A 13175-nucleotide genomic window follows, 5' to 3' on the forward strand; every position below is an offset into this window, starting at 1 on the left:
TTTACGCGTAGTTAACTCGATAAGAAACAGGGTTACTTTTCGAATTGTTTGTTAATAGTTTCTCAGTCTAATGCAGTCTACAGTCTAGTGAAACATTTTTTACATAGATAGCTCTATTCATGGTGCTGTCGAAATAAAATTAAAATCGCACAATTCGCATCAAAGATGCATCCTTCTTTTTGGGAACAAGGATTTCATTTGGACAAATGACTAAAACTCCTCTTTGCATTAATACTCATGTTTTCATAAATTTATAATAGAGGCATAAATTTACTTTTATATTTGCCTCGTGCTTTAATACTTAACTTGTGTTATACATTCACATAGTTATATATTATTTTTTTTATTTTTGTAGGGTAAATGACATTATATTTTAATATTAAATTAAATCCAATGTTTAAATATTTTGCCTACTTTAAGAAAATATACATGACTGAAGTAATTAATGATTTGTTATTGAATTGTATCGATGTTTTTTCAGTTGAAAAAAACATACTGTTTGGTTAGTTGGTATTTTTTAGAAAACTTTCACAGCAACGTTGGCACCGTTGTAATCGAATGAAATACTTACCAAAATGAACATTTGACGGTATATTATTAAATGAAATCTACAAACAATGGGCAAATAAATAAAAAATTTGAAACAAAATAATTAACGGACTCTAATAATTAGAGGACGCAATAACGGAATAAGTGTTTTTTTTTTTTAAACTATTCGCTTTGAGTACTATCGTTGACACTAAAATTTAATAATTTGTCATCGGTACATATTATTGTAAATCATATATAGTGTTAAATTTATTAAAAATTCAAAATTGGTAAGAAAGTAACCAATTGATACTCCAATTGGCTTAATAATTTTACTTTCCCTAGTGCCACGTACATACTATGTTTCTGTTCGATCTTTCTGCACAATTTTTAAGCAAGTGTACACGAATGTCTGTGGGTTGCAGTCTACAGGCAGCGTTAAGAAGGAATCTTCTTTATCGTTGCTACCTGTCTGGTCTCATCTTCTTATCCGTACTCTTTATCAAAAGTCTGGTTTATTTAGAATGCGGTTGTAAGGACCTTGTCACGAATTAGGAACATTGTCTCGAAAAATATTTCTATGCAAGGATAATTATTAATTTTTAGTTTTATCACCAAAATACGATAAAAGTGCCATTCATTGATACAATATTATTACAAATGGTAGTTCAATGTATAAGTTACAGGTAATTTTTATCGCTTATATTTTAGGGTGTTCATCGATAATGGCGATAATTTCAAGCAGAGAGTACCTTTGTGGATATCGTTCAGAATTACATCTGTTACAAAACTGTTCCTGTAACACAAAACAAAATTTCCATGACGACAAATATTTATATGTTCCATTTACTCGCGTTCAATTATCACAGTTTTGTTACAATAAAATTGTGGTTAAACGTTTAAAAATGTGCAGATTTTCTCTCTTTTTGCAGAATTCAAATTTTGTATACAATGCAAATACCTAGTAATGTATATTACCTGTTGTACAGCACAATTACAACTTCGTTCGAAGGTGTTAAAAAGGCTGTAGACTTGACTTTGTCAGTGTCGGTGATAGAAATCCTGACAGAACCTCTGTCAACGAATCTACTCACATGTTTAAGGGCATAATACATAGGTTGTTTATAAAATTCGTCTTTGTCGGGATCTACAATAATAGGTGAATCAACGAAATTGTTGATCCAGTTTGGTCCGCCTGTTTTGTCTAAAGCTATATTCCAATCAACCCATCCGATACTCCAATGATTCATATACTGCAACGAAATATATATTTTATCATCACTGACGTGTTATTCGTTTTGCAGGCAACGTTTTATCAGTCACGGCAATTACACGAACGATAATTTCCGTACCTCTATTATATTCAAAATGTAATTCTCTCCTCGATCCCAGGATCCTAATGAAACTTTTGTAGATTCAACGGACCCTGTATAGACAAAGAGTAACGATACGTTTGAAAATATTTCATTGTTTCATTTCTAATGAGTTTATTAGACGAGTTTACCTTCGCATGCTTCGGTCATGAGTAGGAATTTATCTGGAAACATGTTGTGCGTCTGGTCCAACACTGTAGGAGGAACAACTTTATCCGCGTACCAATGAACAGCCGTTCCTGCAATATACTTCTTCGCCTCACGGTTTTGAAACTCTTGCGAAATATACCAGGGTAAATTAAATCTTTGGTCGTCGAGGGCCATAATTAGCGTCCTATTGAATTTCGACTTAGCCAGAGTAGGGCCCAAGTTGTTAGCCACCCAATTGGCTACAGCGTCTGGTGTCCAACCCATACTGTTGAGCGCTTGGTCAGGGACAAAACCATCGATCGGCTCATTACCCGTTGAAACGGCCCACATGTTGAGGCCATATTGCTTATACTCGTTCAAGAATTTTAAAATATAATTCGCGTAAACCTGATAGTATTCTTTCTTCAAGACACCTAACAAAAGATTCCAATTGCAATTATATTTTTATAAAAATTTATTGCAAAGTTTGTCGCGTCACATATTGCACATAATAGAAGAAAATTCGTGGAAACATTCGCGTTACAAACGAGAGAATACGTTTTCCATTAATTTTCTTTGAGTTTTTCTTTCAACGGTGTATCAATTGTCTTTACCAAATCCATTGATTTCGTTGTTCGTCTTCATCCATACCGGAGCAGACCACGCTGCACTGAAGAATTTTACTTGAGGGTTTAATTGAAGGGCTTTCTTCGCGTATGGTATTTTGTACTTGTAGTCTTCTGGCGCGAGAGAAAAGTGTCTCAGCGATACGTCGTTGGGAGTATCATCGTAAGTGTACGGTCTCGTTGAAAAATCGGTACCACCGATTGGTATGCGACCTAACGTATATCTGCTTCCTGTTTTCGGATCGTAGTACGCTCTGTAAATGGTAAAATCCGTTTAGATACAGAGCCCTTTATTTGAATAAAAGTTCCGAGCCACGAATAAAAGATAAACGACCTTTTATCCGTTGTTCGACGAATAAAAATTTAAATTTGAATTACAAGAGAAATATATTACAATGAAGGAATAAAAAGTTAGCTCTCCGATCGTGTTCTCGTACGGTGAAAAACAAAGGGGATACTTGGGTGTTCGAATTCTGGCGCGATACCCTTTATATTATTGATTTCGAAATGTCGTGTAAACGCGATCGAGTTAAAGTTCAATAACGATTACCTCATCAACTGGTCTCGAGTAGCTGGACTGAGACGGTTTATGTTTATTCCAGCAGAATCGGTGAAAGCTCCTCCAAAACCGAGAATCGTTTGATATCGTTTCGTTCTGTCTAGCCTTAAGGTGACACTGGTCGAAGAGTTGCGACAGGAGCTAAAGTGTATCCGTGACTTGCTTAGCCTGAGTCCCATCTTGTTGGAAATGTACCAGTGACAACTTCCGTCTTTTGGGACTTCCGGTTCGTTGCGTGGTAAGCCATCGCAATACGTAGCATTGCAAACGCATACGATTCGATCGATACCGAAGTTACGAGACACGCAATCGTGCGCGTTATCTGTGGATGAGAAATGTATCCCGGTACTTGCTGCTTACGTCAATGTCACGAGCACGAACGAACAACGAATTATTTAAACTGTGAAAACAAATCAACAAACGGAAGATCGTGGAAAATATTGTGAATTCTTTTATTAGCGTGCTCTTATTGTTAACGTGCTTCGTGCGTATTCTATAAACGATTTTTAAAGCTCTCGCGTAACACACAAGATACCGATATTGCGTTCGTAAGAGGTTACGCGAAAATTCACTTTCGGTATCCTGACATCGCGATTAAGTATCGTTTAGATTTATTTTTACCTTCAGCGACCAAGAGAGCAATTAACAAAAGTATCATCCACATGCTCCAAAACAGTATTAAAGTTAAACTGTTCGAAGTTGAACGATGAATGAATTATTATATAGCCGCGATTTTTCGTACTTTGGAGCACGGTAGAAGGAACAGAATCTACGTATTATAGTACACTCGACACGTTATCGTAATCGCAAATGTTTAATGCATGGTCCGTACCTCAACGGAAAAGGACCGATAATGTTTCAAAAGTAATCACAATTACCATACGATTACACTCTCCTTACAGACATTCGATATTTCTCGCAGAGTTACTCAATTTTTATGACAAACTTTGCTCGAATTTCTTCCAAGTTTCAAACATTGTTCTCCGTACTGTAATAATTCGTTTTTGAATAAGTTCTACATTGGAAGATTCATATTTATTTATTATCCTTTAAAAAAATGTAATGCAAGAATTTCATCGTACAAGAAGCGAGTAAATTGTAATTTTTTATTATCGCATGTTGGGCGAGTTTTGTACAGTTCGAGGCAATAAGTCGTCAAGAACAGAGAATCATTTCAGAGTGAATTCGATTGCTACTTTCATTCTGAAAAATTTTTATGGAAAGCGACGAGGAAAGTACCTACGTATTGCTCGATGGAAGTCCCGTTGGAAAAATTTATACGCAGTGATTTACAATTAAACTAACCATTTGCGTTAGAACTCCACGAAAGGATTACTACGTCGCGATAAAAAATATTCGAATTGTAATACACGAATTGCACTTGCGATGCAATCGCGTATACATTCGCGATGTAAAATTAATGTGTTTAACTTTCTGTGCCTTTTGTAATCAAAAATTTCGTAATACAGTCTAACGCGCAATCTTTGTAAATATCTGATTATCAAGGTGATTTTAAAAGTGTGTCAGGATCTAGTAGTATTTATTAGTGGCAATACTAGCGAAGAGAAGTAAAGCGATTAGAAAATATCGGACATTCGTCTGTGCAGATACCGAGGCAAATAAATGCAATCGACGTAAATGACTATGCGCATTCTCGATGCGACGCTACGCTGAGAACAAGAAGTGTATACTGGTATAAAAATGGGATCGTTATAATTTATACAATTTGAAAAGGTAGCGTTTCTTTTTATCACCGATTGAAGCCAAGTCACGCATGTGGTACGCACTAAAAATTTGAAACAACTCTCTGGAGAGTACCAATAACTAATAGTACTCTTGAGTAATTGTTTATTTGTGAAAGTTAACGCATTTGATAGAAAACTATACTTTGGACATTCAACTCCGTCATTGATTTTAATCGAGGTTGATAGTCAATAACCACCATTAGTAAGTATACTATACAATTGTCATTTACCGTATTTTTATTGTTTATACTTTACGGTGTTCATAGAATGTGGAGATAATTTCAAACAAAGTGTACCCCTCTGCGGATCTTTCAAAATTACGTTCTTCGAAGACACATCCCTGAAACGAGACAAAGTAGAATGTCGATTACAATAAGAAATAATATAATATTTAGTTTTCAAAGTTATTACAGCACTGATAATCCGCATTACCTATTGTACAGTACGACAACAACTTCGTTCGAAGGTGTTAGGAAGGCAGTAGACTTGACACCGACAGTTTCGTTGACAGCAATCTTGACGGAACCTCTATCCACGAATCTACTGAAATGTTTGATAGCGTAATACATCGGTTGTTTGTAAAATTCGTCTTTGTCGGGATTTACAATAATGGGTGAATCAACGAAATTGTTGACCCAGTTTGGTCCACCTTGTTCGTTTAGAGCTATATTCCAATCGACCCATCCGACGGACCAGTGATTCATGTACTTAAAGTAAGGTATTTCTTATCAATGAGGCTTTTGTTGATATTATTTTCGGGTGAATATTCATTCGACCGAGATGATCGTAAACAAGAGGGCCAATTTACCTCTATTATGCTCAACATATATTTCTCTCCTCGGTGCCATGATCCTAAAAGAACTTGAAACCCGAGTGCTCCGGTTCCTACGTAAGTGACAAAAGATATTTACGTATCGTAAAGTATTATAATTCATTCTATCAATATGAAAATCTTTTCTCAGCGTTCAACCGTTGAACTATTTACAACAAGGGAGAAACAATTTAATATACCAACTAATGAATCATCGCCAACTAATTCCACGAATTCCACGACATTATTACATAAAACTATCTGCCAGTATATTTACCAAGTTGTAATTTATTCCGTATTACTCGAAAAGCCTACCTGCGGATCCCTCGCTCATAAGCAAGAACTTGTCCGGAAATTTGTCGTGTGTTTGGTCTAATACCGTTGCGGGAACGATGAAATCGAAGTAAAGATGCGTGGCAATCCCTGAAACGTATTTCATCGTTTCTTTGTTCATAGCCATGCGCTCGATGTACCAGGGCAAGTAATTTCTCTGATCGTCTAGGGCCAAAATGAGCGTCTCGTTGTGTTTCGACGCGTTTAGAGTTGGGCCCAAATTATTAGCGATCCATTTGGCCACAGTGCGGGGGTGCCATCCGATGGAGTTCAAGGGATCGAAAGGTATGGCGCCATTCAACGGTTCGTTACCCGTTGAAACGGCCCATAAGTCCAGACCATTATTCTTATATTCGTCCAAGAATTTCAATATATACTCTGCGTAGACTTGATAGTATTTTTCCTTCAAGTAACCTAAAGGGAAAATTACAACCTACCATCGTACCGTAACAAACGATCCGTGTCGCAACGAAAAGAATACGTTTCGCACCGTTTATCTCAAATTTTTTCTTTCAACAATAAACAATTGTATTTACCTTTTCCATTGATTTTGTCGTTAGTTTTCATCCATGGCGGTGGCGACCACACTGCACCGAAGAATTTCATTTCAGGATTTAATTTAAGGGCCTCCTTTGCTAACGGTATCTTCAAATCGTAATCCTCTTGTGTGAGTGCAAAGTGCTCGAGCGTCGCGTCGTCGTCGAAGGTATCGTACGTGTAAGCTCTGGTTGAGAAATCGCAGCCACCGATTGGTATGCGACACAGCGTATATTTGCTCCCTGTCTTCGGATCGTAATACGCTCTACAAGCAGAAACACTCGATTACATAGCTATCGTAGATTCAGACTCGTGTTTGTGCAGTAATTAGCGCGTATTCCTTACGGGATCGATGCGCGATCGATGCTAACATTTACTTCTAATCGTCTTCGACTTAGACACGAAAAATCGTAGTTTCTTTCTCAAGTTACGATGATCGAATCTAACGATCCGAGGTTTCAATTATCGTAGGTATTGTATTTTAGCGATACGTAATAGCGATTACCGAATCAGCTGATCTTGAGCAGCCGGGCTGAGCAACTTTATGTTTAAACCAGCGGAGTCGGTTAAGGCGCCTCCGAAACCGAGTATCTTTTGATACTTCTTCGTACTGTCTACGGTCAGGGTGGGTTCAAAGGGCAAGTTGCGACAAGTACCGAATTGTACCGTTGTCAGTTTCAGTCTGCGTCCCTGCTTGTTCGAAACGTACCAGTAAGCACTTCCATCCTCTGGCACTTCCGGTTGATCTTTGGACAGTCCATCGCAGTACGTTGCGTTGCAAACGCATACGATTCGGTCGACACCGAAATTACGAGACGCGCAATCGTTCGCGTTAACTACGAGGAAGAAAAAAAATTTCCGTACCGCTTACGAATCGCGCAATCGATTCGACAAATTTCCGTTAGTTTTTACGTACGCGAACGTCACTTTCGTCGGAGATCGTTCGATCTTACCTTTGGCGAGGAAGAAGACAATAATCGATAATGCTTTCCACATTTTTGGAACGTTCTTCGGTAACATTGCACGATTTTACCGAAACAAAGTCGAGGATGATACCTTTTATAGTTAGTTTCGTGTGTACTCTGAAGCATGGTAGGGGAAACAGATGGCCCAGTTATAAATTTGGGAAATTTATCACGTTAACTAGAGTTCATCGTAGAACAAACAGAGTAGAACTGGGGCTAGGTCGATGTTAGTTCCGAAAGTCGTGTCACTGTTATCGACACGATGCCGTTACTTTCATCGATGTGCTACTTCGAGGAAATGCGTCGATTACGTTTAAACGACCGTGACAGGGTTTCTTTCATTTTTTGTACGTAACTTCTCCAACTGTACGCCTTGTACTAGCGTCGATATGTAAGATATTCGTAACAAGCAGCGTAGTCTTCGTTGCGTAAAATTTACCGTTGCGACACAGTCGCACCGTTACATCGTTGGTAACTAAACTTTGCAACGCAACACGGACGTTTAGCGTATAGTTCACGAATTAACCAAAAAGCAGGCCAATACGGTATCTCCGAAGTAAACATTTCGTGTGTTAACTTTTTTTTATACATATCCTAAAAATAAGCTATTAATTAACTTTTCATTGTATCTTTTGGTTGCAGAACGTGCCGAAGGTAACGGCAATTGACAACTAACAGGTTGCTAATTTTCGAGATCGTACGCGAACGAATTACGAATACGGTAAAATCTGTACATTATAGTTCCATACGATTAATACGGCGCACTGTGTTTAGGTATTTAGATTAGTGTAAACAACGAATCACGTGTACTTGTTTGTCGAATAGATATACGGATGTTGAAGATATCTTGTAAATTGGCTATCTAACGAAACGTATTAGGAACGTATTCCCGCCGATCGCGAGGACTTTCTTCTCATTTCGGATCGTAGTAAACGATTTCTAATCGCGGTCGATAAAAATTCACAGCCTTCGATGCGATCAGCATCGAGAAATTGGTATTGGTTCTGCGTCGAAATACGTTAGTTGAAATTAGTAGCAACTTGTCTACGAACGCTCTCCGTGGACTGCATCTTTCGAACCGAAAGAGTCCAAGCAATTTTGATTTGCGAAACGAAAACGATCGGTGCGACATCATTGAAATAGTCATCCGATGTTAATTAGGAAGTCGATAAGACAAGACTCGACGTGCGTGTTACGACGATGAATCATAGACCTTGCATCCCCAAGATGATTGCATAGATAATGCGAGCGATTAGTTCGCTGTAGCGGAATGTTTTGTTCTCGAATGATTTACATTACCACACTGAAATTTACTCGTTATCAACGGTTACAATCAGAGCCTACCTAATCCACACTGTCGACACTTTAAACGACGCGATACAGTTGGAGCGATAAAACGTGTACGCGTTACCTTATACCTATACGCGTTCTTTCTGACTTTCGTCGTTTTTAAGTCTCCGGAGGGAAAGGTTCCTCGAAATAATTTTACTTCCCGTTTAATTAGCATGTTAGGAAAACGTTGAATATCGCGTCGCGTTTAACGTAAGAAGTTTAATACAAGAAAATAGAAGCGGGGTTTCAATCCTTAAGGCAAGTATCTCACTGTTCTCGGTCTTGACGCACGAAGAAACGAGGGGATTACTCGAGAGAGTAATGTAGAGGATTAACAGTAGTCTAACGTACTCTACGGTTATGAATGTTTGGCAGAATTTAGAAAACGAATATTACAGGGTTTCAATGTTTGGGAGAAACGAATTCAACGGTTCACCCTGATTACTTTTTTCACACCCGAAAATCTAAATGAAAAATGTCAGAGAAACGACATTATTATACGCGAGAACGTTGTTTGATAAATTCTCAGCGGTGGTAGCGTTTTAATGTAACAATGGAGAAATTCAATATCGTAAGAATTCTTTTCTATTAATTCAACAATTCAGCTATATCGTTGGTCCGTTTGCGGTAACAAAAACTCGAGCCAATAGCATCTCTAATTGTAAGAAGTATCGTAGTATCTCGAAATAATTAAAAATAATTGAATATTCTTTTGCGAGTTATTCAAGGTTATTTTCTTCAAGAATGTTCTGTTGAAACACAAGATACGATATCGATTGAAACAAAGAGTAACATATTCCACCTCGATAACTTTAGAGATACAAGTAATTAAAGCTGAATACTTTTTAAGATATCCTAGGAATATCAAATTGTGTTATTGAAGTGACCGTGGCATAAATTTCGCTTTGGTTCGATAAAGTTTACCGAATAATCACTGGGTATTTAACAATCGATCGATCGATATTAACAATAATATTTGAGTCAAGATTTTTATAAATTCCACCGTTCGTTTCTAGAACAATTCAACAAATTTGATCGTAACTTTGATCGTTTTGCTACTTCTGCTGCCGTAAAATCTCCTGATTTCGAAAAGAACGAGTTTTTGTAAAAACAGAATTTTCGACAATAATGAGGTATTACGCGAAAAGTAAACACGTTAAAAAGTTCTAATTAGCCTTCAAAAGTAGAGGGGAGCTTTCGAATATATATGTATATAATTGTAGTGTGTAGTTTCTCTGCACTATTTTTGTATTTTTGCAAAAAGATCTTCACTTGGAACGAAAACTCTACTCACGATCGGGTTCTGTAGACATTTCCGAAGATTAACAGAAATTTCATTAACATAATATTCTAAATTCGCAGCCAATTAGCTCGAATATTAATGTTATAAAATGCATATTATTTATCCATTTTAAATGATTGATTTGTCTATAGAAATTAATTTTGATCGCAAATCGAGAAACATATCAATGCCCATATTTTGCTTTCATTTTCGATCAAAATCAATTTCTATAAGTCACTTAATCATTCGTAATGCATAAATAAGGTGCACATTGTTCGATTAATATTGGGAACATGCGTAAATGTTAATAACAATCGCGGAAATGAACAAACATTCACTGAAACCGTTCACCTTCGCAGATTTCCCAATATCTAAATGTTTATTTATCATAATTATTAATAATCGTCGTAGAACCATAGTTTAAACAAATATTAACAATGTCTTAGTATAAATAATGGCTTGAGGGCCATCAATTTCTTGAAATATTCGTTAGATCGAACAGACAATCGAAGTAATCGTGCGATAAAATAAATGAATAATTCTCTACGTATCGAAATTACATGGATTGCCATCTATTGGAGAAAGGGTTAAACTACACTTAAGGTGTGAAAACACCTGGCGGAGAAACGCTCAAGTTTGTCGAAGAATTGTTCTAATTTCCACCAATAGATGACGCCACAAGTATAATTTATCGACATTACAGATAATGTATCTCCTTTCGAATGATATTTCCTACCGTGCGATAAAATGAATAAATATTTCTCTACATATCGAAATTATTGTTTGTATGCATGCAAATATGTTCTGAACGCGCAATTCCAAACATTTGTAACGTAGTAATTACATGGGTTGCCATCTATCGAAGAATGTGTTAAACTTCACTTAAGGTGTGAAAACACCTGGCGGAGAAACGCTCAAGTTTGTCGAGGAATTGTTCTAATTTCTACCAATAGATGACTCCAGGAGCATAATTTATCGACATTACAGATAAATAATTACATTTGTATGATATTCCCTACCGTGCAATAGAATAAATAAATATTTCTGTACAAACTTTTGTATCTATCATCTTTCGAATAAATGTAAAATTAAACGAAATCAGCATAATGTAATTTCTCTGCATTCTAGCCTTCCTTTAAACATTTAACAATAGCGAAAGTTAACAAATATGTTCTCCAAGAGACGGCAACTCATATAATTACCACGTTACAAATGTTTGGAATTGCGCGTTCAGAATATATTTGCATGCATACAAACAATGATTTCGATATGTAGAGAAATACTCATTTAGTTTATCTCACAGTAGGGAATATCATTCGAAAGGAGATACATTATCTGTAATGTCGATAAATTATACTTGTGGCGTCATCTATTGGTGGAAATTAGAACAATTCCTCGACAAACTTGAGCGTTTCTCCGCCAGGTGTTTTCACACCTTAAGTGAAGTTTAACACATTCTTCGATAGATGGCAACCCATGTAATTACTACGTTACAAATGTTTGGAATTGCGCGTTCAGAACATATTTGCATGCATACAAACAATAATTTCGATATGTAGAGAAATATTTATTCATTTTATCGCACGGTAGGAAATATCATTCGAAAGGAGATACATTATCTGTAATGTCGATAAATTATACTTGTGGCGTCATCTATTGGTGGAAATTAGAACAATTCTTCGACAAACTTGAGCGTTCCTCCGCCAGGTGTTTTCACACCTTAAGTGTAGTTTAACCCTTTCTCCAATAGATGGCAATCCATGTAATTTCGATACGTAGAGAATTATTCATTTATTTTATCGCACGATTACTTCGATTGTCTGTTCGATCTAACGAATATTTCAAGAAATTGATGGCCCTCAAGCCATTATTTATACTAAGACATTGTTAATATTTGTTTAAACTATGGTCCTACGTCGATTATTAATAATTATGATAAATAAACATCTAGATATTGGGAAATCTGCGAAGGCGGACGGTTTTAGTGAATGTTTGTTCATTTCCGCGATTGTTATTAACTTTTACGCATTTTCCTAATATTAATCGAACGATATTCCAGGCTGCAAGTCTCGTGAATCCACACTGGTCGATGCAAGGGATCTTTATACCTTCATTGCCTCGACAGCGACGAGTTGACGTATTCTAATCGCAATTCACACGGGCGAGCTTTAGTTTTGCCACGCGATGCAGAGCTACCATTACCAGCACGATAACACAAAGTTATCGGTCGACGTAAAGGGCCGGGGTCTAAGTACCTTGTCACCTTGGGGCTTGGAAAGGAAAATTGGGGAATACTCAAACCGATCACCACATTCTGCCGATCCCCACGACACCATTTAAGCCACGGCGAAGGTCTTCGTGGCACCATCGGCACTATCTCCAATCAAGTTATTTTGCAGTCGAAAGCTACTCTCCAACAGCAGCTGGCTTCTAAAATGGTCGCCCTACGGCAAACGATGTTCAATAGTTCTGGACAGAAAGATATTTGCCGTGAAATATTTATAAACGTGTGCATTACCTGTCGTACAGTATAACTTTGTTCCAAGGTGTTGCAAAGGTTACAGACTAAATGGTAGCACCATCGGCGATAGAAATTCCGAAGGAACTTCTATTTACGAATTTACCGAAACGTTAGAGGAAGGAAGAATTTTCCTTTGTACAATATGAAACATATCCCGATAGAATATTAGTCGTTTTATAAAAACGAGCTAATCGCCAAATATTTATTCGAGAGACGATAATACCGCGAGAACGAGTCTTGAACATTAAATTTCGAAAAAAATTTCATGGAAAATCTGTGCATTCGGCTCGCGAAAGAGAAACTCAATGTTTTATTCTCGAATCGATTCTTCTAATTATCGTCGTTGTTTACTCGAAATCGTTGGGTGTTATTGATATCTTATTACTAGACGCTAACGAATTTAACTAAAAGAGACATTCTTGACGTTCACGGTG

The 13175-nt window shown here is 37.0% G+C and overlaps 2 protein-coding genes across 2 annotated transcripts; both read right to left on the reverse strand.

The window, feature by feature from the left end:
* Nucleotides 1–525: 525 nt before the first annotated feature.
* Nucleotides 526–3953, reverse strand: LOC143152675 (lysosomal acid glucosylceramidase-like). The gene is made up of 7 exons (XM_076323047.1): nucleotides 3837–3953; nucleotides 3207–3537; nucleotides 2645–2910; nucleotides 2033–2464; nucleotides 1881–1954; nucleotides 1507–1781; nucleotides 526–1324 (listed from the first exon to the last, which is right to left on the reverse strand). The coding sequence occupies exons 1-7, from the start codon at nucleotides 3877–3879 to the stop codon at nucleotides 1222–1224; spliced, it is 1524 nt and encodes a 507-aa protein (XP_076179162.1). The 5' UTR covers nucleotides 3880–3953; the 3' UTR covers nucleotides 526–1221.
* A 1244-nt stretch (nucleotides 3954–5197) lies between these two features.
* Nucleotides 5198–7661, reverse strand: LOC143152597 (lysosomal acid glucosylceramidase-like). Its single transcript, XM_076322895.1, has 7 exons — nucleotides 7595–7661; nucleotides 7147–7477; nucleotides 6641–6906; nucleotides 6087–6518; nucleotides 5769–5845; nucleotides 5393–5667; nucleotides 5198–5300 (listed from the first exon to the last, which is right to left on the reverse strand). Exons 1-7 carry the CDS (start codon nucleotides 7659–7661, stop codon nucleotides 5198–5200), a joined length of 1551 nt encoding a protein of 516 aa, XP_076179010.1.
* Between the last annotated feature and the right edge of the window lie 5514 nt (nucleotides 7662–13175).

The sequence above is a fragment of the Ptiloglossa arizonensis genome, chromosome 11, assembly GCF_051014685.1.
Source record: "Ptiloglossa arizonensis isolate GNS036 chromosome 11, iyPtiAriz1_principal, whole genome shotgun sequence".
Classification (NCBI taxonomy): Eukaryota; Metazoa; Arthropoda; class Insecta; order Hymenoptera; family Colletidae; genus Ptiloglossa; species Ptiloglossa arizonensis.